The sequence below is a fragment of the Aotus nancymaae genome, unplaced genomic scaffold (genome assembly GCF_030222135.1).
Source record: "Aotus nancymaae isolate 86718 unplaced genomic scaffold, 86718_ANA_hifiasm-v0.15.2.pri h1tg000067l, whole genome shotgun sequence".
NCBI classification, from domain to species: Eukaryota; Metazoa; Chordata; class Mammalia; order Primates; family Aotidae; genus Aotus; species Aotus nancymaae.
This window is the reverse complement of record NW_026988482.1, coordinates 15,521,597-15,549,557: the sequence shown is the minus strand read 5'-3', so window position 1 is coordinate 15,549,557 and position 27,961 is coordinate 15,521,597. Positions and strand designations below refer to the sequence as shown.

Below are 27,961 nucleotides of genomic sequence, written 5' to 3'. Positions count from 1 at the left end.
GGTGCACGCCTGTAGTCCCAGCTGCTTGGGAGGCTGAGGTAGGAGAATCGCTTGAACCCGGGAGGCGGAGGTTGTGGTGAGCTAAGATCGCACCATTGCACTCCAGCCCGGGCAACAGAGCGAGACTCCATCTCAAAAATATGAATAAATAAATCTGTGATTTTCACTCATATTTCTCCAAAAACCATATTCCCACTTTCACAGGCATCTTTAACATCTGCATCGTTACCACCACCTAACTGCTCCAGAGGCTGTCATTGTGCTCAGCTATGATACAGCCTTCGGGAATCGGCTTATGATGCTGTCTCCACAAAGTTTTCTCAGGCCACAAAGACCCATTTGCTGTTTGTGGTCACTGGACTGTAACTGCTTACTCTATTGCTTTTTGTTGTTGTTGTTGATAATGCTAAAAGCTGATCTTTTAAAGTGTTGTTTAGGCTGGACGCAGTGGCTCACGCCTGTGATGCTAGCACTTGGGGAGGCCTAGATGGGCAGATTGCCTGAGCTCAGGAGTTCGAGACCATCCTGGCCAACATGGTGAAACCCCGTCTCTACTAAAAATACGACAAATCACCACAGTGGTGGTAGGCGCCTGTAGTCCCAGCTACTCAGGAGGCTGGGGCAGGAGAATCACTTGAACCCAGGAGGAGGAGGTTGCGGTCAGCCGAGATTGTGCCACTGCACTCCAGCCTGGGCAACAAAGTGAAACTCTGTCTCAATAAATAAATAAATAAATAAAAAGTAAAAATGTTGTTTACCGTAAAATCAAACCTTTACAATTATGTCATGCCACTGCCGAAAGGTAACGTGTCCCCTTTTATTAATTTAAATAGGTGACAACTTCTTCTATTCTGATTGAAGCCATTTGTCTTCATCAAAAGTCTTTGGTTCCAAATAGTTGAGAAAGCACCTCAAAGAAAGCTTGTGAGGACTTGAATATAAAGTGGCTCCCTTTTTTCTAAGATTTCTTTTTTTTTTTTTAAGACAGTTTCACTCTTGTTGCCCAGGCTGGAGTGCAATGGTGCAATGGTGCAATCTCAGCTCACCACAACCTCTGCTCCCCGGGTTCAAGCGATTCTCCTGCCTCAGCCTCCGAAGTAGTTGGGATTACAGGCATGTGCCACAATGCTGGGCTAATTTTGTATTTTTAGTAGAGATGGGGTTTTTCCATGTTGGTCAGGCTGGTCTCGAACTCCTGACCTCAGATGATCTGCCCGCCTCGGCCTCCCAAAGCACTGGGATCACAGGCGTGAGCCACCACTCTTGGCCCTTTTATTTATTTATTTCTTTTGGAAAGAAATTTCTCATGTATTACCTGGACTCTTCACTACTGACTCCTCTCACAGAGAGTGGGAATGAGGCTGTGAGTGACCCTCCTTCATGACCAGGATGGAGGAAGTAATGGGGAGTGCATTGGACCGACTAAAACGAAAACTGCTCCTCCGAATGTTCTCCAAATGGCTTTCCAATGTGATCCGACTGAGTCAGTGAAATAGAAGATCATGGTGTATATATATGACAGATGAAAGCGTTTTATATAGGTCCTCAGACCAGAATTCCAAGTTCCCAGTGAAGGCCCTAGTGGGAAGTTATTTTCCTTTCTTTCTAGCAACTGTTAGGAAATTGTATCCCAAAAGGGAGCTAAGATAGTAACAGGGCGCTGTGCGTCTTGGAATTCTGAAGACAGAAGTAGAAGCCTTTGGAGTCTCTTTAGCAATCCTTCAGAGCAGTGGCCTAAACCAGGATTACCTAGGAAATGTTAGAAATGCAAATTCAAGGGCTCCACCCGATCTCCCAAATCTGACACTGAGGGTGTGGTCCAGCAATATGTATTTTATTTATTTTTGAGATGGAGTCTCACTCTGTTGCACAGGCCAGAGTGCAGTGGCATGATCTCAGCTTATTGCAATTTCCGCCTCCTGGATTCAAGCGATTCTCCTCCCTCAGCCTCCCGAGTAGCTGGGATTACAGGTGCCCGCCACCATGCCCGGACAAGTTTTGTATTTTCGGTAGAAATGGGGTTTCACCATGTTGGCCAGGCTGGTGTTGAACTCCTGACCTCAGGTGATCTGCCTACCTCCGCCTCCCAAAGCACTGGGATTACAGGTGTGAGCCTCTGCACCCGGCTGTAGTCTGTATCTTAGCAAGCCCACAGGGTGCTTCTGATGTGCACCAAGGGTAGAGAACCACATTTGGCACCTATTGCAGTGGTTCCCACATTTTGCTGCATGTTAGAATCACCTGGGGAGCGTTTAAACTATCCACTTGCCCGGTTATATCTCATACCAATGAAATCAGAATCTCTGAAAGTGGGAAGTAAATGTTCATCGTTTTGTTTGTAAGACAGGGTCTCATTCTGTCACCTAGGCTGGAATGCAGTGCCCCCATCACAGCTCACTGCAGATCGCTGCTCAGTGATCTTAAAAAACAAAATAAAAAAGAATGAGTTCAGGTCCTTTGCAGGGACATGGATAAAAAAGAAAAAGAAAAAGAAAAAACAAAATAAGCCAGGTGTGGTGACCCATGCCTACAATCCCAGCACGCTGGGAGGCTGAGGTGGGAGGATCACTCCTGGATCATTTGAGCCCAGGGGTTCAAGACAAACCTGGGCAACACAGTGAGACTTGTCTCTACAAAAAAATAAAAAACATAAAAAATAAAGATTCCTAGCTGATTCTACTATGCTGCAAAATTTGGGAACCATTAAATTACTGTCACCTCAAAGAGAAAGATAAGATACATCTTATAGAAAGCAGAAAGTGAGATGTGCTGTAAAAAAAAGAGAGAGAGAAAATGTCACGGGTGTTCTTTTGGATAAAATGTGACCTTGTTTTTAGAAAATGCCTCCTGACTTTGAGAATTCTTTCTGTCTCCCTGCCTCTACTTACAAGAATTCGGATTGGGTGCCTCTCACCACACTGTCACACTGCAAGTCACTGAGGACAATGACAGCAATCAGTCACTACATGGAGCTGACCATCGAGCCTGTGCAGCAGGTGAGTGGCCATTGGTCACATCCAGGTGCCCAAGAGGGTGGGAAGCAGTCATGGAAGGCCTCCTGGAGGAGGTGATGCTTTAGCTGAGGGATGAGCAAGACAAAGCAGAGAAGCAGGTAAAAAAGGAGCTCTCCAAGTGGGGGTGTTGGAGAGAAAAATATTTTCCCTGTACCCTCATAACTGATGAAACAGACTAACAAGAAAAAAAACAGCTTTAGTTACTCGTACATGGAAATTTACAAAGAAAACTGTGGCTCAAGGAGGTGGCCGGATGATGGTGGCTTACATACCATATTAGGCTGAATAAAGGGAAAGAGGTTTAGGGTTCTGGGGTGGGAGGCAAGTTGAGGGAGGACCTGTGGGGTAAGTAAGGGCTGTCTTGCTATACAGGTAAGGGTCTCTCGGGTGACAAGAGTTGTCTCTGGAAGTAGCTCTCTTCCTGGTGCAGAAATATCTTTACAAATGGAAATTTCCTTTATAAATAGAAATTTCCTTTATGAAAGGGAAAATTTATACTCTATTTTCAGGCAGTTAGGGGAGGTTAATAGCTCCTGTTGCTTTTCAAATACCTTTAAGTCTAAAGAATCCATATGCTGGCCCGGCATGGTGGCTCATGCCTGTAATCCCAGCACTCTGGGAGGCCGAGGCGGGCGGATGACCTGAGGTCAGGAGTTTAAGACCAGCCTGGCCAACATGGTGAAACCCTGTCTCTACTAAAAATATAAAAAATTAGTCAGGCGTGGTGTCAGACGCCTGTAATCCCAGCTACTCAGGAGGCTGAGACAGAAGAATCGCTTGAACCTGGGAGGCAGAGGTTGCTGTGAGCCGAGATCGTACCACTGCACTCCAGCCTGGGCAACAAGAGTGAAACTCTATCTAAAACAAAAAGAAAAAAAAAGAATCCATATGCTAAAGAGGCGTATTTCGGGGTGGCATATGCTGGTACCCTTCAGGAGTGAGGGGAGCTGAAAAGGTGGAGGAGGCAGGGGTCGGGTCATGTAGACATGGAGTCTATCATCTTGAGGGTGATGGGAATCAGGAGGTTTGAGAACTGGAGACTCAGGGTCAGATGTGCATTTAGAGCCATCCTGGGAAGTTGTTGTGGGTGGCCTGGGGCAGAGGAGACTAGCAGCTGAGCAGCCTGTCAGGGCGAGTCGGAAGCCCGAGGAAGAGGCAGTGTGACAAACAGAGGTTGGAGCAGGCGGAGAAGCAGAGACAGAGTTGAGAGACACGAGAAGTGGAGCATTGGAGGGGTGAGGGGGTGCGGGTGGGGGCGGGGCTCCGGATGACTCCCTGAGTTCTACGCGAGGGGTCCTCACGAGGAAGAGGATTGGGAAAGAGGTGACAAGAAGTTCGCCCCATGTCCCACAATTCCACCCAGACGGTTCTTGTCAAGGTCAGCGATGACCTCCAAGCTGCTAAATCCGCCGTCATTGCATTCTGAGATTCCACGCACCTGGCCACCAGCTGCTCCCGGCGCCTGTGGCCCGCACTCTTCTGTGCTTTCTGCCCCTTCACAGGCTCTTCTTTCCCCGCAGCCTCTGCTGGCTCCTCCGGGTAAGCTTGACTGTAGAGAGGGAGTCCAACACCCTGTCCCAGGCAGGCTCCCTGCTCCTGGTGGACCCCTGCAGTCCCACAGTCGCCTCGCTCTGCATACCAGTTCTTGCTGACTTCCCCGGTTCGTGTCTCCGTCCTTTCCCCTCCCCTCAGTTCCCATCTCAGCTGCCCAGCTGCCCATTCAGCTGTCACCATATGGCGTCTCACACTTACTGTGTCCAACACAGAATTCTGGATTTCCATGCCCAGACCGGCTCCTCTCCCTGTCCTCATCTCAGTAAATGACACACTGTCTATGCAGTGGCTTAAGCCCAAAATTCCTCTTTCCTCGGCCCCACCCCCATGCCCATCCATTCCTTTTGAGAGTCCTGTAAATGCTTCCTTATTTAAACTAGGTCTTGAGTGCAGCGGCCTCCTGGCTGGTCAACCTCTCCACTTCTCCTCTGGTCCTGCCCTGCCCATCTTTAACAAGCAGCCAGAAGAATCATTCACAAATGTAAACTACATCTTGTTCCTCTTTTGTTTAAAACACTCCTGGCAGGCGCGGTAGCTCACGCCTGTAATCCCAGCACTTTGGGAGGCCAGGCGGGCGGATCACGAGGTCAGGAGATAGACACCATCTTGGCTAAAAAGGTGAAACTCCATCTCTACTAAAAATACAAAAAAAAAAAAAAAAAAAAAAAAAAAAATTAGCCAGGCGTGGTGGCACGTGCCTGTAGTCCCAGTTACTCGGAGGCTGAGGCTGGAGAATCTCTTGAACCCAGGAGGCGGAAGCTGCAGTGAGCTGAGGTCACGCCACTGCACTTCAGCCTGGGTGACAGAGCAAGACTCTGTCTCAAAACAAAAAAACAAACAAAAAAAACAGGCCAGGGCTCTCAGTGGCCCACACCTGTAATCCCAATGCTTTGGGAACCTGAGGTAGGAGTATCATTGAGGCCAGGAGTTTGAGACCAGCCTGGACAACATAGCAAGACTCCACCTCTCCCTCCTTTTCATTCTCGTCTAGCTGCACAGAGTTTCTCTCCATTCCTCTGCCCATAATGCTCTTCCTCTCGATTTTTCACATGGCTACCTTTTCTTGTCTTTCCAGCTTCAACATAAATGTCTTCTTCACCAAAGTTCTTACCACCACGTCCGAAGTAGGACCCCTCTGTCCTACGCTCTATTTTGTTACCGGTTTCAATTCTCTGCAAAGCACTTGTCACTGTCTTTTACTTTGGTGTGTCTGTGTCCTGCTGAGATGTATAGTTTATCTCCTGTCTTTTTGACTTCCAGTGCCTATACCACTGCAGTCCCGGGCTCTCGGTAAAGGTGTGTTCTGAATACATGGTCCAGTGGTGAGGGCCCTGCCAGGCTGCCCAGACACACTGGTACCCGCTGAGAGTCTGAGCCTGAGAGAGAGGTTTTGTTCTTTGCTATTGTTGCTCCTTGGATACTGGGTGCACAGAACCTGGTGTGTGACCTACGCGAAGTTCAGAGAGATTCAGAGCATGCCTTTACAGCTAGGAGCCCGCCTCAGCCGTGAAACCATCCCTCTGAAGGGAGGGAGGAGGCAGGGCGTTCGGGGAATCTCTTGGGAAGGCATGGGAGTTCCTGCAGCATCTGGGCAGAGCTCTGCACTGAAAAGTCGTTGTTTTTTTTTTGTTTTTTTTTTTTTGAGTTGGAGTTTCCCTCTCATTGCCCAGGCTGGAGTACAATGGTGTGATCTCAGCTCACCACAACCTCCACCTCCTGGGTTCAAGGGATTCTCCTGCCTCAGCCTTCCAAGTAGCTGGGATTATAGGCGTGTGCCACCACACCCAGCTAATTTTGTATTTTTAGTAGAGATGGGGTTTCACCATGTTGGTCAGACTGGTCTCGAACTTCCTACCTCAGGTGATCCACCCACCTCAGCCTCCCAGAGCGCTGGGATTACAGACATGAGCCACCGTGCCCAGCCTGCACTGGAAAGTTCTACTTCATGGGACTTCTGAAGAAGAATAGTGTAAAAGTTGTATTCACTTTAACCCTTCCGGGAGCTCGGTCTTGGCAGGATTCTTGGGAAACAGACTCCATGAAAGAAGAGTGTGTTCCGCGTTCATTCTCTCCCACCGAAGCCCACAGGGGCGTCTTCAAGCTTCCATCCAGCTTCTTCCTTCTGTGTGCATCAGAGGGCAAGCCCCACTGTCCACCTGGGCTGGCAGGCGCCTCCCTCAGCGCTGGGGGCACCCCTCCCCTCGTAGCCTATCTACTGAGAGGGACGGACTTGCCAGGCTCTGAGTGGAGAATAGCAGCCAACACTTCCATGGTACTTACGGGTCAGAGTACTGGTCTAACGCTTTACACAGATTAACTCCCCACAGCCGACTCCTGAGCTGTTGTACTCATTGCACAGATAAGGAAACGGGCTTGGAGCGGGTAAGTGACCCGCTCAAGGTCACGCAGTTTGTCAGTGATAGAACCGGATTCAGACCCGTCTCTACCCGAGTTTGTGCCATTGACCTCTGTGCCATACAGCCTTTTACTTGGCATAATGGCTGACACCAAGTAAACACTTGATAAATGGCAATTTATTCTTAATAAAATAATACCACTGACTGGGGGCGGTGGCTCACGCCTGTAATCCCAGCACTTTGGGAGGCTGAGGCGAGTGGATCACTTGAGGTTAGGAGTTCGAGACCAGCCTGACCAAAAGGTAATACCCCATCTCTACCAAAAATACAAAAAAATTAGCCAGGCATGGTGGCGGGCACCTGTAGTCCCAACTACTCGGGAGGCTGAGGCAGGAGAATCGCTTGAACCCAGGAGGCAGAGGTTGCAGTGAGCCTAGATCATGCCACTGCACTCCACCTGGGTGACAGAGCCAGACTCTGTCCCAAAAAAATAAACAGAAATAAAATACTACTACTTAGCATGTAAGTGTTAATAAAAATTATCCTAACAACTTTATGAGGAAGTGTCCTAGTCTGTTTTGCATCGCCGTAAAGGAATACCCGCGGCTGGGTAATTTAGAAACAAAAGAGGTTTCTGTAGCTCATGGTTCTGTGTGTTTACACGGCACTAGCATCTGCACTGATGAGGCCTCAGGCTGCTTCCACTCATGGAGGAAGGCAAAAGGGAGCAGGTTCCACATGGCAGGAGAGAGAGGAGAGGGTGCCAGGCTCTTTCTAACAAGCAGTTCTTGCAGAACAAAGTGAGAACTCACTCGTGAGAATCTCACCAAGCCACTCAGAAGGGCTCTTCCCCACGACCCAAACGCTCCCACCGGTCCCCACTTCCAACACTGAACTCACATTTCAACATGAGACTCGGTGGAGCCAAACGAACCACTTCCAAACCATAGTAGAGAGATACTAGTATTATTTCTATTTTCTTTTCTTTTTTTTTTTTTTTTTGAGGCAGAGTCTCACTCTGTCGCCTAGGCTGGAGTGCGGAGGCACCATCTCAGCTCACTGTGACCCACACCTCCTGTGTTCAAGAGATTCTCAATTCTCGTTCCTCAGCCTCCCAAATAGCTGAGCTGCAGGCACATGCCACCACACCTGGCTATTGTGTGTATGTGTGTGTATTTTTAGTAGAGAAGGGGTTTCGCCATGTTGTCCAGGCTGTTCTCGAACTCCCGACCTCAAGGGATCTGCCTGCCGTGACCTCCCAAAGTGCTGGGATTACAGGTGTGAGCCACTGTGCCTGGCCCGTATCTATTATTATTATTTTATTAACAATTAATAATGTTATTTTAAATTGAGGCACAGAGAGGTTAAGTAACTTGCCCAAGACCCCACAGTTAGAAAAATCACAGAAATAGGATTCAAACCAAGCCTGTCCGATTTGGGGACCTGGGCTTTTATAAAGAGCATATGCCCTCTGTGCGTCATTTTGTACCTGCTCCACTAGCAGTTTTAAACATTGTTGTCACATTGTGTAATGTGAATGTCCCAATGGGCAAGATTGGGGGAAACAGGCGCCCTTGTTAGCCATGCGCACTGATACATATCCCGTCGGAAGAGCCATCTGGAACTAGATAAGGAGAGCTGCAGAGGTGCTCCCTTGTTTTCCCAGCAAACCCCCCACCCCGCCAACCCAAGCTGGTCCTATGGAGCGATTTTCCAAGAGACGCAGGGGGAGCAGTGCCGTGGTTCAAGCTGAGCCTCCAGAGGGGCAGAGGTGCATGGGGCCACATGGATCAACTCTCACATCCTTGGCTTGGAGCATTTGAAAACTGTTTTATCTGTTGACTCAGGTGTGGTCAGGCCCTGGGCATTTATAGAATGTATCATTGTTGTTCCTGGGAGGCATCTGCTTCCCCACCCCCATCCAGAGCTTTCTGTTTCAGCATCCTTCCCAGCTGGGCAGCAGGGTGGCCCTCCCCTGTGTTCCTGGGTTGCTTCCAGAACGCTACCTTTGTTTCTCTTGTAGATTTTCTCTGCCCGTCCAGCTGACTCTCACGTGAACCTGTGCACTAACCCATCAAGGGCAGAAGCCCTGCTTGATTTGGGTCAAGTACTCACAGCCATTCTTCTCATGTGTCCAGGGCATCTACATCTGAACCCATAATACCCCCTCACTGGAGGTGAAGCAGGGATTATCACCCCCTTTTATATATTAGGAAACTGAGACTCAGAGAGAACACCTGTCTTTCTTAGGTGATGTGGCTTGGCTGTGTTCCCGCTCAGATCTCATCTTGAATTCCCACGTGTTGTGAGAGGGACCCAGTGGGAGGTAATTGAATCATGGAGGCAGGTCCTTCCCATGCTGTTCTCATGACAGTGAGTAAGTCTCACGAGATCTGATAGTTTTTAAAAGAGGAGCTCCCTGCACAAGTGCTCTCTTTGCCTGCTGCCATCCATGTAAAACATGACTTGCTCCTCCTTGCCTTCCGCCATGATTGTGAGGTCTCCCCAACCATGTGGAACTGTAAGTCCATTAAACCTGTTTTTCTTCCCAGTCTCAGGTATGTCTTTATCAGCATCGTGAAAATGAACAATACATTAGGTCACATGGTTCATTTAGTGGAAGATGCTGGTCTAGAAAGCAGGTTGTTTGCCCTGTCATGTGTCAGTGGAATGACGTGAATCCTACAGGACTCCGGAAGTTCAGCTGGTGGAGCTCTGTAGATCTCTGAGGGAGTCTACATGAGCCCATGTGAGGAAGCTTTGGTCTGAGATAGATAGATAGATAGATAGTTAGATAGATAGATAGATAGAGAGATAGATAGATAGATAGATAGACAGACAGACAGGAAGGTAGGTAGGTAGGTAGGTAGATAGATACACAGAGAGAAAATCTCACAAGTTTCTTTCTACCTTAAACATTCCTAATTCATCCCAACTCACTTTCATCCCCTGCTGGTGGCATGGGGAAAGCCTCTATGGGGTATATTTATAGCAGTAGCTATACAGATTTCAAATGTACATACTGTCTTTAATCCAGCAATTCCACCTCTAGGAATTTATCCTTTACCCTGAAATATTGGATGTACAGTGTAATTTACTGCAGTCAGTCGGTACTGACTGCAAGAGCAAGAGGCTGGAAACACACTAAACACCCATTAGTAGGGGATTGGTGAAACAGACTGGAAACACCTAAAATGCTAGCAACCCCTCCTGCCCCAATCTTCTGATATAGAACTATCTCTAAGGCATAAGTGTTAGGTGGAAAAAAGCAAGATGCTTGAGAGAATGGAGTGTGTGCTACCATTTTGGAAATCAAGGGAAATATGTGTATGTGCATTTGACACTGGGCACTGGCTGCCCCTGGGAGAACTGGATGGCTGGGGCAGGAGGGCACAGGTGGACGCTGCCCTGCACACCCTTTTGTACATTTTGAACACTGAAGTTTGTGAATGCTTTGACAATTCACCCATGAAGACTAAAATACGTGTCCCTGTCTGCCCTTTCTCACATTCCTTGTAGGCAGGCTGCAGTGCCACCAGGCTGCCGGGTGATGGACAGACGAGCACTGGAGATGCGTCCCTGCAGGAGCCCCCGTCATACCCTCCCGTTCAGGTCATCCGGGTCCGAGTCTCTTCCAGTAGCTCCTCCGAGGTCCCCTCCATCAACTCTGACCTGGAGGTACACGGCTGTTGCCTGCTGGGCGGGTGCATGGGTGCCATCGTTTGCTGACACTTGCTGGGTGCTCCTGGGGCTTACACAGCTGTTCTCATCTTACCCACGTTAACCTCACACCTGCTAAATAATGAATGAGGCCGGGCACGGTGGCTCACGCCTATAATCTCAGCACATTGGGAGGCCAAGGTGGGCAGATCACCTGAGGTCAGGAGTTCGAGACCAGCCTGGCCAACATAGTAAAACCCCGTCTCTACTAAAAATACAAAAATTAGCCAGGCATTCTGGCTCATGCCTATAGTTCCAGCTACCCAGAAGGCTGAAGAAGGTGCATCACTTGAATCTGGGAGGCGGAAGTTGCAGTGAGCAGAGATTGCGCCATTGCACTTCAGTCTGGACACCAGAACAAGATTCCATCTCAAAAAAAAAAAAGAAAAGAAAAATGAATGAATTTCTTCAGGGCTCCTACAGTCTATCTCAGTACTGATAAGAGGTTTCCATGGTCACATTAATTGCAGGGACACTGCATATTGGAGTCCAATCTTCATAGATCACTTGCATGATAAATGCATGAGTAATAAATTTTTAAAAGTCTCAGTGTTGGCTGGGTGCGATGTCTCACACCTGTAATCCCAGCACTTTGGGAGGCTGAGGCGGGCAAATAACCTGAGGTCAGGAGTTTGAGACCAGCCTGGCCAACATGGCGAAACCCCGACTCTACTAAAAGTACAAAAATTAGCTGGGTGTGGTGGTGGGTTCCTGTAATCCCAGCTGTTCAGGAGGCTGAGGCAGGAGAATCACTTGACAGGAGGCGGAGGTTGCAGTGAACTGAGATTGTGCCACTATACTCCAGCCTAAGTGACAAGATGGAAATTCCATCTCAAAAAAATTAATTAATTAATTAAAAATACAATTTAAAAAATAGCTGGGTGTGGTGATATGTTCCTGTAATACCAGCTACTCGGGAGGCTGAGGCAGGAGAATCACTTGAACCCGGGAGGTGGAAATTGCAGTGAGTGGATATCACGCCACTGCACTCCAGCTTAGGTGACAGAGCGAGACTCCGTCTTCTTTTAAATAAAAAAAAGTCTCAGTGTTTCTCAAACTAATTTACCCATGGGAGCTTTTCTTCCTCCTGAGGAACACCAGTTATATCCTACTGTGCTGCTGGTGCCATAACAAGTGGGCCCTGCGGTGGGCATCATGGCTGACACTTGCATAAATTTTACCTCATTTTGAGTTTTTGTTGTTTTTTTTTTTGAGATGGAGTCTTGTTCTGTCGCCCGAGGCTAAAGTACAGTGGCGCGATCTCGGCTCACTGCAACCTCTGCCTCCTGGGTTCAAGTGATTCTCCTGCCCCAGCCTCTCAAGTAGCTGAGACTACAAGTGCCTACCATCATGCCCAGCTAATTTTTGTATTTTGAGTAGAGACAGGGTTTCACCATATTGGCCAGGATGGTCTCAAACTCGTGACCTTGTGATCCACCTGCCTTGGCTTCCCAACATGCTGGGATTACAGGGGTGAGCCACCGCACCCGGCTTTGAGTTTTATCTACTAATCACACACAGGCGTAGCTCTCTCACTTGGTCCCACAGTTGTGGTTCCCAGCCCTATTCAGTGAGGAAGTTTCCATTTGTGGAAAAATGAGAACCACAGGGAAAATGTAGTGACCGCTTGTCTGTCAGTAGACAATTGCTAGCTGTCTTTGGTGGGGGAAGAGGACTGTCTTCGGTGGGGGAAGAGGACTGCCTTCCGTGGGGGAAGAGGACTGTCTTCGGTGGGGGAAGAGGACTGTCTTCGGTGAGGGAAGAGGACTGTCTTCGGTGGGGGAAGAGGACTGTCTTCGGTGGGGGAAGAGGACTGTCTTCGGTGGGGGAAGAGGACTGTCTTCGGTGGGGGAAGAGGACTGTCTTTCACTTTCAGTTTTTCTCATCCCAGCCGTCTCGGTGCTAAATGCCCTTTTGGGAAAGAATGGCAATAGGAAGCAGTAGCTGGTGTCAAGTTTTTGCTTTGGGTTTTAATTGGCCTTATTGGCCAATTAAAGTCCCCTAAGATTGGCTGAACTTGTACTGGCCCTTGAAATCTGAAACTCAGTACCACTGACTGGGATGAAGTCTGGATTCCTCAGGGTGGCAGCTCTGGCCTTTCACAGCCTGCCCAGCCTCAGGCGCCCCCTGCCCTCACTGGGCGCACCGCCTGGCCATGGGCTGTTCTCTGGCCCCAGGCCTTTGGCCTCATTGCCACAGCTCAGAATCTGACCCAGAGACTAATGGCTCCTTCCTCTGAGTGCCCGGAGCATATACCATTTTTTTTTTTGAGACGGAGTGTCACTCCGTCACCCAAGCTGGAGTGTAGTTGCACGATCTCTGTTCACTGTAACCTCTGCCTCCCAGGTTCAAGAGATTCTGGGTGCCTCAGCCTCTCCAGTAGCTGGGATTACAGGTGCCCACCACCACGCCCGGCTAATTTTTGTGTTTTTTTAGTAGAGATGGGGTTTCACCATGTTGGCCAGGCTGGTCTCAAACTCCTGACCTCAGGTGATCCACTCACTTTGGCCTCCCAAAGTGCTGGCTGGGATTATAGGCATGAGCCACCATACCTGGCCCCAGAGCACATACCTTTCTGACACCACTTCCACTGCTGGCCGTGTGCCCTGGTGAGCTACGGAGGCCTGGGTTGTCTTTGCATCTCTCTGTCCCTCCATCCTGAAGCATAGCTGGTCCCTGAGGGCTGGGTTTGAGCTGGGAATTCTGCATGCTTTGGGCTTGTACTCCTGTGTCATTCTGTGTTGTCTGGTTCTTGGATCTGGTCTCAGAATTTGTAGGACACCCGAGGCACGTGGCTGGCAGCCTGGAGCCCGCAGTCCTGGCAGAGATCTAAGGCTAAAGGGGAACGGAGTGAGCATGGCAGCAGGGTGCGCTCAGGGGGCAGGGACAGTGAAGTTGGTGAGTCTGGGGTGGGCGGGGGAGAGGGAGAAGCAACATTTGCTCTGTGAAAACAAGGTCGAGGCTTGCCGCCCACCCTCAGTTGGGCCGTTTTTCTGTTTTGCAGTCCTTGTTCTTTCTCTACTCTTATCTCTCTCTTTTCTGGAAATCTATTGTTAAAAATATGTAAATTCTAGCTGGGCACAGGTGGCTCACACCTGTAATCCCAGCACTTTGGGAGGCTGAGGCGGGTGGATCACCTGAGGTCAGGAGTTTGAGACCAGCCTGGCCAACATGGTGAAGCCCAGTTTCTACTAAAAATACAAAAATTAGCCGGGTGTGGTGGTAGGTGCCTGTAATCCCAGCTACTGGGGAGGCCGAGGCAGGAGAATTGCTTGAACCCAGCGGGGCAGAGGTTGCAATGAGCCGAGATCACATCACTGCGCTCCAGCCTGGGTGACAGAGTGAAACTCCATCTCAAAGAAAATAAAAAGTAAATTCCAAGAAGACAGGGCCACATACTTACATTAGGCAAGTGGAAATGAATGCGTTTGCCCATGTAGAAGGAATATAGTTTTAGAAGTTCAGCCGCTGCAGCCTCCCTCCTCATAACCCTCACCCACCTCCCAGCACAGTCTTCCTCCTTCACGCCCGAAAACATACAGATAATACAAATGACAAAGCCACTGAGGTCCTGTGAGGAGATAGCTTAATACCAAACTAAATATAGACAATAGCAGGTCAGCCAGGATTGTAACGTTTCCAATACAGACTGTTTAATAAATGAGCAAGAAATCTTTTTACAGGTATGTAATCCCCTGGGCCTTCTGGTAATCTATATATCTATATTTTTTGTTCTTTTTTTTTGAGACAGAGTCTTGCTCTGTTGCTCTGTCACCAGGCTGGAGTGCAGTGGCGCAATCTTGGCTCACTGCAACCTCCATCTCCCAGGTTCAAGTGATTCCTCTGCCTCAGCCTCCCGAGTAGCTGGGACTAAAGGTATGCACCATGCTGCCCAGCTAATTTTTTTTTGTATTTTAGTAGAGACGGAGTTTCACCTTGTTGGCCAGGATGGTCACAATCTCCTGACCTCGTGATCCAACAGCCTCCGCCTCCCAAAGTGCTGGGATTACAGGCGTGAGCCACCGCGCCTGACCTATTTTCTGTTTTTAAAACTAAGAAATGTTTTTGGGCCAGGCATGATGGCTCACGCATGTAATCCCAGCACTTTGGGAGGCTGAGGTGAGCGGATCACAAGGTCAGGAGATCGAGACCATCCTGGCTAACACGGTGAAACCCTGTCTCTACTAAAAATACAAAAAAATAGCTGGGCATGGTGGCATGCACCTGTAATCCCAGCTACTCAGGAGGCTAAGGCAGGAGAATCGCTTGAACCCAGGAGGCTGAGGCTACAGTGAGTCGAGATCGCACCACTGCACTCCAGCCTGGGTGACAGAGCAAGACTCCATCTCAAAAAAAAAAAAAAAGAAGAAGTGGCAGACCTGGGATTTGAACCCAGTTCTCTCTGCTCTGAAGCCTCTCTTACCACTGCACTCCACTGCCTTAGCAGAGACTGATACCCAGGGAGGTGTGCAGGACCATGTTTATTATGCATTATTCCCATTTTACAGATGAGAAAACAGACCCTCTACCCAAGTGTCTTTTCATCAGGAGAAGGCTGAGACAGACAGGACCATGGGAGTGTGGGGCTCGCATGGAGGGAGAACTTAGATTATTATTTTTTCTTTTTCTGAAATGGAGCTTCACTCTTGTTTCCCAGGCTGGAGTGCAATGGCGTGATCTTGGCTCACTGCAACCTCCACCTCCCAGATTCAAGCAATTCTCCTGCCTCAGCCTCCCAAGTAGCTGGGATTATAGGCATATGCCACCACGTCCAGCTAATTTTGTATTTTTTAGTGGAGACAGGGTTTCTCCATGTTGTTAGGCTGATCTCAAACTCCTGACCTCAGGTGATCCACCCACCTCGGCCTCCCAAAGTGCTGGGATTACAGGCACAAGCGCTTGGCTGAGAACTTGGATTATTTTTACCTTCCCTCGAGTGTCCCACTGGCTGCACTGGTCAGGGTACCAGACGAATGATGTGAGAGTCAGTATGACCAGTAACCATGTAGAGAGGTCTTTTTCCTGGGCTGTGCAGATTTCTGTCCATCTCCATACAAGACAGCATACCCCACGGAGACTGCGGTTCTATTCATTCATTCACTCACCCATCCATTCAGTACACGGTGAGCCTCACTCCTGGCAAAGCCATCGGAAGGGCACAATGAACAGATATTGAATAAGGGTTCCTGAGCTCAGAGTCCCGTGCCTGGGGTCTACATGTAGGTGACAGAGGCCCAGAGAGAGCAGGGCTTACGAGACTGACCCTCACTTTCTGGGACAGCCAGAACCTATATTATAAATGCAGGCTTGACTTCCCCCAGCATTGAAACCACTAGGGATATCACATTTCACTGTCGTTTTTACCTAAACGGGGCAGGGGTATGTGTGACAGCAGGGAAAGAACCTAACACTGTGCTGTGAGTGGCCTGAAGACCGCTGCTCCTGTGGATTTTATTTATCTATTTATTTATTTTTGAGACTGAGTCCCACTATCACCCAAGCTGGAATACAGTGGTGCAATCTCAGCTCACTACAATCTCCACCTCCCGGGTTCAAGCGATTCTTCTGCCTCAGCCTCCCAAGTAGCTGGGACTACAGGTGCCTGCCATAACACCCATTGAATATTTTGTATTTTTAGTAGAGACGGGGTTTCACCATGTTGGCCAGGCTGGTCCCACACTCCTGCCCTCAGGTGATCCACCCGCCTCAGCCTATCAAAGTGCTGGGATTACCGGCTTCTTTTTCTTTAGCCTCTGGGATTCAAGAAAAGGTTCAGTCCACCTTGGTGACAAAAGTACTTTTACAGCATCTAGTCATTTTTCCCCTTCTGTGCTTCCCAGCAATGCCAGAGACCTGGTAGAAGCTTTATAGGAATTCTGCAAAGAGGCTGTTTCTGTCATTGGAACAAAGTCTGCATACTGGGGAATGCCTGTGACTGGAGCCAGTGCAATCATATGTGCGTGTGCGTGTGCGTACGTTTGTGCGTACGCATGTCCATGTACCTGTGTGGGCCATGAGAACAGCGCCAAATGCCAGATTGCTCCATCTGAAGAGGGCCAAGTCTCAGGCCCATGTGTCCCTGCTGATTCTGTGCCTAAGGCTCTTCTGTTATCTCTCTAAACTTTCTGGCACCAGCAGAGATCAGGGTATGTTCCCCCGGATATCTGCCGTTTTTTTTTTTTTTTTTTTTTTTTTCTGAGAGGGAGTCTCACTCTGTCTCCCAGGCTGGAGTGCAATGGCACGGTCTCAGCTCGCTGCAACCTCTGCCTCCCAGATTCAAGAGATTCTTCTGCCTCAGCCTCTCAAGTAGCTGGGGCTACAGGCGCCTGCCACCACAGCCGGCTAATTTTTGTATTTTTAATAGAAGCAGGGTTTCACTATGTTGGCCAGGCTTGTCTCGAACTGCTGACTTTGTGATCCGCCTGCCTTGGCTTCCCAAAGTACTGAGATTACAGGTGTGAGCCACCGTGCCCGGCCAGATGTCTGCCCTTTTTAAAGCCAAATCATTTGTTCTGGGAAAAGTGTGCTTTTAGACATGAGGTGAATTAAAATGCTGTATGCAGTGGTTTGAGGAGGTTATAGAATCATGTTTCTGAAGACGATTCAAGGGCATATGGAAATGCTCATATGTTAAAGGAGAAAAGCCATTTGCTTTATTATTTTATACATAATACATACATGTTTCAGAGGGCTATTTAATAACTTTTTAGAGGCTGTCTTTTAAGGGTAGAATTATGATAGATTTTTTTTTTTTTTGTAAGACGGAGTCTCCCTCTGTCACCCAGGCTGGAGTGCAGTGGCACCATCTCGGCTCACTGCCACCTCCGCCTTCCAGGTTCAAGCGATTCTCCAACCTCAGCCTCTTGAGTAGCTGGGATTACAGGTGTGCGCCACCACGCCCGATTAATTTTTGTATTTTTAGTAGAGATGGGGTTTCGCCATGTTGGTCAGGCTGGTCTTGAACTTCTGAACTCAAGTGATCCACCCTCTTTGGCCTCCCAAAGTGCTGGGATTACAGGCGTGAGCCATCGCACTCAGCCAGATCTTTGTTTGAAAATACCATATAATTTTATTTATTTTTAGTTTGGGGGTTGAGGAGAGACCTCAGGTATCAAGATTTGGGTTAACTGTACTCCTTAGACACATTGTCATTAGTGATTTATGAAGTAACTTTTAAAATATTGACTATCCCCACTAGAGGGCACTCTTCTTAAATTTTAGATTGCCTGTCAGTGAAGATTTAAGATCATAAGTTTCAAGATTTCATTTTAACACAGTTAGGGTACTGGAGCCTATTTATTTGTTTGCTTGTTTGTTTGCTTGGCTTTAAATAAACTTTTTTTTTACTAAGTTGACTTTTTCAACGCTCCTTTATATCATCTACATTTCTGTCTTTTGCAGAGTGTGTGGAACAATCAATTTAGTAATTTGTATTTCTTCCAAACAATCTTTTTTTCAGTATATGTTCCCTCAGCAGGATATTATTAAAAAGATGAATGCTAAGGAATTATCACTAATTTTGTTAGGTATAATAATGTCATTGTGCTTGGGTTTTTTTTTTTTAAGTCCTTATCTATGAGATACATTTTGAAATATTTATGGATGAAATGATTTACACCTGGCTGGGTGTGGTGGCTCATGCCTGTAATCCCAACACTTTGGGAGGCCGAGGTAAGCAGATCACTTGAGGTCAGGAGTTCAAGACTAGCCTGGCCAACATGGGGAAACCCCGTCTCTAGTAAAAATACAAAAATTAGATGGGCGTGGTCATGAGGGCCTGTAATCCCAGCTACTCAGGACGCTAAGGCAGGAGAATCACTTGAACGTGGGAGGCGGAGGTTGCAGTGAGCTAAGATCATACCACTGGACTCTAGCCTGGGTGACATGAGTGAAACTCCATCTCAAATAAATAAATAAATAAAATGAAAATTAGGTCAGGTGCAGTGGCTCATGCCTGCCTGGGCAACAAGAGTAAAACTCCATCTCAAATAAATAAATAAATGAAATCAAATGAAAATTAGGCCAGGTGCAGTGACTCATGCCTGCAATCCCAGCACTTTGGGTGGCTGGGGTAGGAGGATTGCTTGAGCTCAGGAGTTTGAGACCAGTCTGGGCACCAGAGGGAGACCTCATCTCTACTAAAAAAATAAAATAAAAATTAGCCAGGCATGGTGGTACACACCTGTAGTCACAGCTACTCAGGAGGCAGAGGCAGAAGGATCACTTGAGCCCAAGAGGTGGAGGCAGCAGTGAGCTAAGACATGTCACTGCACTCCAGCCTGGGTGACAAAGCAAGCTCCTCTCTCAGATTAATTCCTTTTTTAAAAATGAAAAATTTAAAGAGTTGAACATACTTTGTTTTAATGTGATAATAACCCTAAATCCTGTGGACTGTTCAGACTGCCTGCTATTTAACAGACATGTAGGCCGGGCGCGGTGGCTCAAGCCTGTAATCCCAGCACTTTGGGAGGCCGAGGCGGGTGGATCACGAGGTGAACAGATCGAGACCATCCTAGTCAACATGGTGAAACCCCGTCTCTACTAATACAAAAAATTAGCTGGGCACGGTGGCGCGTGCCTGTAATCCCAGCTACTCAGGAGGCTGAGGCAGGGAATTGCCTGAACCCAGGAGGTGGAGGTTGCGGTGAGCCGAGATCGCGCCATTGCACTCCAGCCTGGGTAACAGGAGCGAAACTCCGTCTCAAAAAAAAAAAAAAAAAAAAAAAACAGACATGTACAGATCAATGTAACAGATACTTATAGATTCTTAGCTCTATGTCAGAAAGATACATTTCCTGCCGGGCATGGTGGCTCATGCCTGTAATCCCAGCACTTTGGGAGGCCGAGGTGGGCAGATCACAACATCAGGAGTTCGAGACCAGCCTGGCCAATGTGGTAAAACCCCGTCTCTACTAAAACTACAAAAATTAGCTGGTCGTAGTGGCAGGCGCCTGTAGTCCCAGCTACTCAGGAGGCTGAGGCAGCAGAATCGCTTGAACCTGGGAGGCAGAGGTTGCAGTGAGCGGAGATCACGCCATTGCACTCCAGCCTGGGCGGCAGAGTGAGACTTCATCTCAAAAAAAGAAAAGAAAAGAAACATACATTTCCCAGGTGCTGCAGGAGGTGCTGGAGTGACAAGGGCAGACGTGATGCCTGCCCTGCAAGAATTTGAGTCAGACATACTTGAGGTTTGGAGTGGGACCAGCCATGCAGTAAACACTGACTACAAATGAATCTTGGCTGGTACCAAATACCCCGTTTTCGCAAGGCAGGGATTTTATTGGCATCTCTTTCTTAGTTTCATGGGTTTGAGTTGAATCATGTCAACCATGTGGTTAATAAATGAGAGATTTATTATTATTACCACTCCTCCTAATAATAATTTCTACTAACGGTAATTTTTAAATCTTGATAGATTATAATTTTTCCCAGGACATGCAGCCTTTCATAATTATCATAACTATCTCATTGATCATTTAGCTAAATTGCGACTGCTAGGAGCTGCTGCCTTCCTGCTTGCTGAAGTCACCTGTGGCTTTGCCTCCAGCCATCTAAGGGCCTGTCTCCTGGCTCACTGAGCAGACAGGCTGGCTCTGAGCTCTGCTCTGCTATGTGATGGTGGCAAAATCTGTCCAACGCTTTTCCTATCTCTCTTTTTATTCTACAGCAGAAGTATTGGGAGGCCCTAAACTCGGAGCAGGTATGGACAGTCATGCTCTTTCTCTTCCAGGAGGGGTTTACCTATGGCTTGATTTCAATCCCTGTTTTTGTGAGATGTCCTTAGATGGCTGGCCCAATGACAAATTCCTTTAGTTAAAAAAAAAAATGTTGGCCAGGCACAGTGGCTACTGCCTGTAATCCCAGCACTTTGGGAGGCCGAGGCAGGCGGATCACCAGGTCAGGAGTTCGAGAGTAGCCTGAGCAACACAGCAAACACCATCGGTTAGGAGTTCGAGAGTAGCCTGAGCAACACAGCAAACACCATCTCTACTAAATTATAAAAAAATTAGCCAGGCATGGCAGTGTGTGCTTCTAATCCCAGCTATTCAGGAGGCTGAGACAGGAGAATCACTTGAACCTGGGAGATGGAGGTTGCAGTGAGCTGAGATCGTGCCATTGCACTCCAGCCTGGGTGACGGAGCAAGACGCTTTTTTTTTTTTTTCTCACAATGGTAATGTCCCCAGAAAGGACTCTGTCTTGAGGAGAAAAAAAAAAGTATCAAATGAGAGGCAAGACTGAGGATCCATAGGATTTTCAGGGCTCTCTCAGTTCTGAGTTCTGCTTTGTGGGTATTCTGGTAAGCCCAAGCTATCTAGTAGGGACTTCAAGAAGGTGTGTAACCCAGTGAAGAAACGTGGTTTGGAACAATAGTAGTAGTGGCAGACATGGCTGCAGCAGCTGTGGCAATGAACAGTTCCGCACATCGTCATTCTGGGACCCTGGGCAGCTGGCGCTCTGTGCCACCCTTGCCTCCAGGTGACAGATGGGCACGTTTTGTGACTACCTGTGCCTATCGTCTCCTAGGATGGTTTCTGATATGAAAACGGATCATCTTTTGCTCAGATTCTCTTCATGCCTTGGTTTCCAGCAGTGGTTTTATTACAAAATGAAGTTTTAGGCTGGGCACAGTGGCTCCCGCCTGTAATCCCAGCACTTTGGAAGGCTGATGGGGGCGGATCACCTAAGGTCAGGAGTTGGAAACCAGTCTGGCCAACATGGGGAGATCCCTGTCTCTACTAAAAATACGAAAATTAGCTGGGTGTGGTGGTGCGTACCCTGTACCAGTTTAAAGGCTCATTTGATCAAAGGGACAGGTTGTTTCTGTTTGCAGGCACCTGAACTGGTCAGGGTTGGCAAGAATAATTCTTAAGCAGGCATTTAAGAAGCTAGAACAGCGGTTTTCAATTATCAGGGCATCTAAGAATCACTCTAGGAGCTTGTAAACATGCTAAACCTTAGGTCTCAAGCCCCTACCTGTGGGGGCTAGGGTGGGCCCCCAGCATCAGTGGGTTTTTGTTTTGTTCTCTTTTGTTTTGAGACGGAGTCTTGCTCTGTCACCCGGGCTGGAGTGCAGTGATGCGATCTCAGCTCAGTGTAACCTCCACCTCCCGGGTTCAAGCGATTCTTCTGCCTTGGCCTCCTGAGTAGCTGGGACTACAGGCGCGTGCCATCACACCCGGCTAATTGTTTGTATTTTTAGTAGAGATGGGGTTTCACCATATTAGTCAGGATGGTCTCCATCTCCTGACCTCGTGATCCACCCGCCTCAGCCTCCCAAAGTGCTGGGATTACAGGCATGAGCCACCACGCCCAGCCAGCATCAGTGTTTTCAGCCAGCAGCCAGCAGCCCGGGTGCGTCTGGTGTGACTGGCCAAGAACACACTCTGACAACAATGATCTAGGTCTCAGACCTCAGGTGGGAAACAGTTTTCATCAAAGAGCACACTGGCCATCCTCAGAGAACAGAACGGGGCCCTACTTCTTTCACTGGGGAGGTGGGTCATGCAGGCTGAGGGGCCTGGTGGGCACTTTTATTTGGGATCTGATAGTGTCAGAAAGGAATTTGGTTAAAGGGCTCCAGCCAAGTCTGCAATCCAAGTTAATGAGATGTTTGCACTTCGAAGTGGCTGGCACAAGCCCAAACAGGTACAGGGGATGAGCGACACAGACCAGGTCACTGCAGGGTCACTGGGGATCAGGTGGTCTTTTTAACATGATGGCTTTTAAAATCACCAAGTATTAGAACTCGATTCAGTTATTATCAGTGCATCACTAACAAACTGGGCTCTTTATTTCTGTTCAAAACAAAGCTGCGATTTGTGTTTTATAATTGCCATGGCATGGGCATGACATCAGTGGCTCAGGGGGCCTTCAGGATCTTCTCTGGGACCTCTAAGGATCAGAATGTTTGATTCAGCTTCAGTTTGAGCAGCGTTAGAGCATCTTTCTTGGAGTGCATGTCCATGCCTGGCTCTGTTATCTTGTCCAAATAGATCGTCTGCCCAGGCAGACACATCCTATGTCAGCTTTGCTTGTTGTTTCCCGGGTTTCCTGGTACTGTCAAATGTGACCTTGTGCCTCAGAATCATCAAAGAGGCTCAGAAACGGGAGAGATCTTCTTATCTAGGTGCTGATCCAATACCACAGCTTACACATGAGGAAACTGAGGCCCCAGAAAACGAAGGCAAATTAGTGACAGGAGGAGGACTTGAGCCCAATCCCTACCTGCCTCCATGGCTGGAACTCCAAAGGTAACACTAAGGAGCCCCTTGGGCTCTAATCCATCATATCAGAACAATGGGAGGACTTCACAGACAGCTTCGTCAATGCTTATGTGCCCACTTGGTTTTGTTTGTTTTTGTTTTTGTTTGTTTTTGAGATGGAGTCTCAGTCTGTCACCCAGGCTGGAGTGCAGTGGCGCGATCTCAGCTCACTGTAAACTCCACCTCCCGGGTTCAAGTGATTCTCCTGCCTCAGCCTCCCGACTAGCTGGGACTACAGGCAAGCACCACCATGACCAGCTAATTTTTGTGTTTTTAGTAGAGATGGGGTTTCACCATGTTGGCCAGGATAGTCTCGATCTCTTGACCTCATGATCCGCCTGCCTCGGCCTCCCAGTGCTGGGATTACAGGTGTGAGCCACTGCGCCCAGCATGCCCACTTGTTTTAACTTTTCACTCTTACCCCAGCAAATTTTAATTTCCCATACTCATCTGAGTCAGTGATGCAATAGTCACTGGCAGTGCCCACCACGCTGAATTGGGTTTTAAGTGTTGACAAGTCTGCTGAGCCTCAGGTTTGGAGGAAGCACCATGTAGGAGGCAAGAGCGAACCTTTGCTCTGTTCCTGAGGAGCTCATCTACCTGAGACAACAAGGCAGATGTCCAAATAAATGTCAGGGCTGTCTGTGCTCAGGTGCAAATGAGTGGAATAGGTAATACAAAGCAAGGTGCAGGTGCGAGCTCAATGGGCTAAGGCAGTCAGGGCAGGTTTCCTGAAAAGGTATTTACCTGGCCCATAAAGAACAGGCTGAAGCTGGGCGTGGTGGCTCAACCTCATAAAAGCTGAGCACTCTGGGAGGTGAGGCGGGCGGACTGCTTGAGTCCAGGAGTTCAAGATCAGCCTGGGCAACACTGCAAGATTTTATCTCTACTAAAAATTAAAAACCTAGCCAGGCATGTAGTTCATGCCTGTAGTCCCAGCTACTCGAGAGGCCGAAGCAGGAGGACTGCCTGAGCCCAGGAGTTTGAGGCAGTGAGCTATGACTGCACCACTGCACTCCAGCCTGTGTGACAGAGCAAGGCCTTGTCTTTAACAAATAAAATAAAGGATTAAGTTTGCCTGCTTTTTTTCCAGGAATGAGTTAGGCATGGAGTCAGGATAAACAGAACATGACTCAGTCTTACTAGACAAGCACTTGGTAGAGGCAGAGAACGCTGGAAAATGAGGGTGGGAAGAAAGTGAGCTATTATGTTTCGGGTGGATGCTCATTCGTTCCGTGATTTAAAGTTATGCTTGCCTCCTTAGGTCCTAGAAACACAGGCCTGGGTGACTTGTCCTTACCCTTTTGTCCTTGTCTGTGCCTGGATCGTGAGAACCAGGATTGGAGCTGTTGTTTGGGGGGTTCAACAGATGAGAAGCATCCATGCCACCCAGGTACCCTTTGTATCTTTTCTCCACAGTGGGACCCTGAGGATGTGAACCTTGAAGGGAGCAAAGACAACGTGGAGATACTCGGATCCCAGGTGCACTGGGACTCTGTGAGGACAGCAGACCTGAGTGCTGATGATTAACACCTTTGGAGCCAGCTGACCAGCTCAGAGCCCAGGATCAGGAGTGTGTTCAGTAATGCAGTGGGAATCAATGTGCACTGACTCTGTGGCAGGAACTGAAGCTGCTGCAGAAGCTGCCCTGGAAAGTGAGGAACCAGGAGCCGCCACTGAGTGTGGCTGGTCGACATCATAGCTCATAATGGAGCTAAGACTTGTCCTGTGGACAGACCTGGACAGGGCCAGCATTTGTTCTGAAGATTACAAGTTTACAGACAGTGCTTGCTTTGTAAAGATAATCCAAAGGACATTGGACCCACTTTTCCCTTTATTCCCTTGAGATTTGGCCATAAACTGAATACCTGCTAGGTTCCAGGAAGAAGTTTTTTTTTCTTTTTCTTTCTTTTTTTTGAGACAAAGTTTCCCAGGCTGGAGTGCAATGGCGCAATCTCGGCTCACTGCAACCTCCACATCCCGGGTTCAAGTGATTCTCCTGCCTCAGTCTCCCAAGTAGCTGGGATTATAGGCATGCACCACCACACCCAACTAATTTTGTATTTTTAGTAGACACTGGGTTTCTCCGTGTTGGTCAGGCTGGTCTCGATCTCCTGACCTCAGGTGATCCGCCTGCCTTTGGCCTCCTAGAGTGCTGGGATTATAGATGTGAGCCACTACGCCCAACCATGAGTTAACCTCACAAATAGCGAATATGTTTGGATCTCAGCAGAGCCCATTCTGGAAGACCTGGCTGAGCCAGATGAAAGGGGTGGGCCCTGTGCTGGGGGGCCTGGGGCACACACAGGAACCAAGACCTGGCTCCTGCCCCCCAGTCACCCACTTGAGTTATCTGCTGGAAGTTATAGATAGGACTGTGTGGCCAGCCAAGTGTTTGTGAGATCACTGACACTGCAAAACAAAGCAGACTGCGCTGGGTACCAGGACTTCTCCAACCTGGCAAGGTGCGTGCTGAGGTGGGGTTTGCAGGTCAAGGGGACTGTATGCTTCAGGAACTAACTAAATGCATGTGGAGGATAAGAGGCATCATGGGAGGTGTTCAAGCACAGCAATCCCATTTGGGGATGATTTGGATACTGCCATGAGTGAGGGAAGGGCGCAGGGAATGGGGGTAAGGTGGGAGCGAACATTGGGGTGAATAAATTCTTTTTAAAGAAATTAAAGTATCTCCGTGTGGAGTGCAATGGTAAGTATGAATCCCTACACAGTCACAGAAGTCTGCCCCGAGAGGAACTGGGAGAAATGCCAAGCAACACAGTTCTGCTCCGGGCTGGCCCACAGCCACCTGTGTGACTCAGCTGTAGCAGCCCCGTTTCTCCTGAGAGGCAGCGCAAGTTCTGGCAGCATGAAGGGGGTGCTTTGGGGAAGTAGGTTGGCTCTGCAGGTCTCTGCATGGATCCTAATGCCCCGGGTGACCTCTGAACTACAAGTGATCTTAAAGCCGCCTAGTTATCCCCTTTATCTGAACCGTGTTGGTCCCTGGTTGTCTTGGAAAGTTTGTTGAAGTCAGTTTTGCTTTGTGATGTTAACCACTGAAGCTGTACTTCCAGGGAAAAGGAAGGTTTGAATGGAGGCCCAGGATGTGGGGAGATAAGAGCGTTCAAACAGACGAAAGTACAGAGGGCCGGATGCAGGGAAAGGTGGGAGTGAGCAAGGCAGGAAGGATCTGAGATGGCCAGAATAGATGATGGAGGATGGGCGGCAGGGGTGGGCAGAGGCTGAAAAGGAACCAGACTGTGGAGGCTGGTGAGTCAGTGCTTGGTTCTGTGGCCAACTGCTGGCTGTGGAAGACAGCAGAGTAGGAAGGTGACTGACTTGCCTCAGGTAGACCACAGCTGATTGGTGAGTTTTTCATCCCTAAGGCTACAACATTCCAGGAAGCAGAAATGTCGTCATGGGTACAGAATGAACATCGGAAAGAGGTTTAATCTAGAGTACTGAGTGGTAACAGCAGAGCAGAAGAGCTTATCTTTAGAAAGGCAGAATGCGTGGGGATAGGATGACTGCTGGAGTTTGCCTTTAGCACACCCTCTATCTTGAGAGAAGTCTGGATCATGCTCCCTGGGGCACCAAAAATTGGTTGGATCCAGGTGAAAGTGGTCATTCACCCAAGAACATCAAATGATCTTGGCCAGGTACCGTGGCTGATGCCTGTAATCCCAGCATTTTGGTAAGCTGAGGTGGGCAGATCACTTGAGGACAGGAGTTCAAGACCAGCCTGGCCAACATGGTGAAACCCTATCTTTACTAAAAATACAAAAAATTTTGTATTTTTTGTATTTGTGCTGCCTATCATGTGGTTGGGGGTTCCTGTAATACCAGCTACTCGGGAGGCTGAGGCAGGAGAATCACTTGAACCCAGGAGGCGAAGGCTGCAGTGAGCAGAGATCAAGCCACTGCACTCCAGCCTGGTAGATAGCGTGAGACTCCATCTCAAAAAAACAAAAAATTAGCCAAGCCTCGTAGCCCACGCCTGTCGTCCCAGCTGCTTGGGAGGCTGAGGCACAAGAATTGCTTGAACCCAATAGGCAGAGGTTGCAGTGAGCTGAGAATGCACCACTGCACTCCAGCCTGGGCAATACAGCAAGACTCTGTCGCAAAAAACAACAAAAACCTTGCTGACTTTGAATAACATGAACTACCAAAGGTCCAGATATTACCTGTCTCCCTAGATCCCATCAGCCCAGCCTCCTCCCTTCACAAACTAGTTTTTATCATCATGGTCCCAGCTTGTCTCAAGGGTAAGTCTCAAGCCTCTTCATGCACAGTGAACCACAAAACTGGGAATTTTGGAAGCAAGGTTTGGCTTCATTGTTCAACAAGACTCTTCCTGTATACAAAGCTCCAGAACACTGGAGCCTCTGTGAAGAGATGCCGATCAAAATGCCTTTCTCCTAGTAGGAGTGGGCCTCTGTTGCAGCTTTGTCTCTAGCCGTTAGACCAAGAGGGCAGTGGGAGTAACTTGCCCCAGTGACCCAGTGAGCAGTGCACGGGCTTACCTACACTAGGGAGGGGCTGGGGACAAACGATGCAATCATCTGCCACCCACCTGGAGATGTGTAATACTGTGTGGTTGTGCTGCCTATCATGTGTGTGGCTTGCAGCATGTTACCTAACCTTTGTGAACTCCTTAGGTAGACTAAGAATAATACCAATCTAGAAAGCCTATGGTGAAGACTAAGTGAAATAACAGGTGAAAATGCAAACATGATGCCTATTCAAAGTAGACTTTGAAGAGGGATTAGTGTTCTTCCCCCCGCAACCCCATGCTTCCTGCACACATATGCTCAAAGACAGTAACCAAATAATCAGACCTGTAGATGGAAGAGATTTCAGAGGTTTGAATTCCCTTAAACACAACCCCAATTAGTGATTATTCAGTCCCTACTTAAGCTACTGTAAAAAAAGGATTTCACCTATTTCAGGTGCCAAAGTCTTTATCATTTAGTGAGAGCTCTGCTAAGATTTTCTTAAAAGCCTGTCTAGATCCAGAAGAACTAATCCCCTTATCTTCCTCCCTCAGTATGATGA

At 48.3% G+C, this 27,961-nt stretch overlaps 1 protein-coding gene across 1 annotated transcript in view; it reads left to right on the top strand.

Annotated features, from left to right (window-relative positions):
* The window catches only part of TMEM44 (transmembrane protein 44), a 42,937-nt gene extending 17,270 nt beyond the window's left edge, over window positions 1-25,667 (top strand). Inside the window, exons 8-11 of the mRNA XM_012448959.2 lie at window positions 2,892-2,996; window positions 10,445-10,603; window positions 20,313-20,345; window positions 24,329-25,667. Coding sequence (XP_012304382.1) covers window positions 2,892-2,996; window positions 10,445-10,603; window positions 20,313-20,345; window positions 24,329-24,439 — 408 coding nt within the window. The 3' untranslated portion in view covers window positions 24,440-25,667. The remainder of the gene's footprint in view (window positions 1-2,891; window positions 2,997-10,444; window positions 10,604-20,312; window positions 20,346-24,328) is intronic.
* The last annotated feature ends 2,294 nt before the right edge of the window (window positions 25,668-27,961 follow it).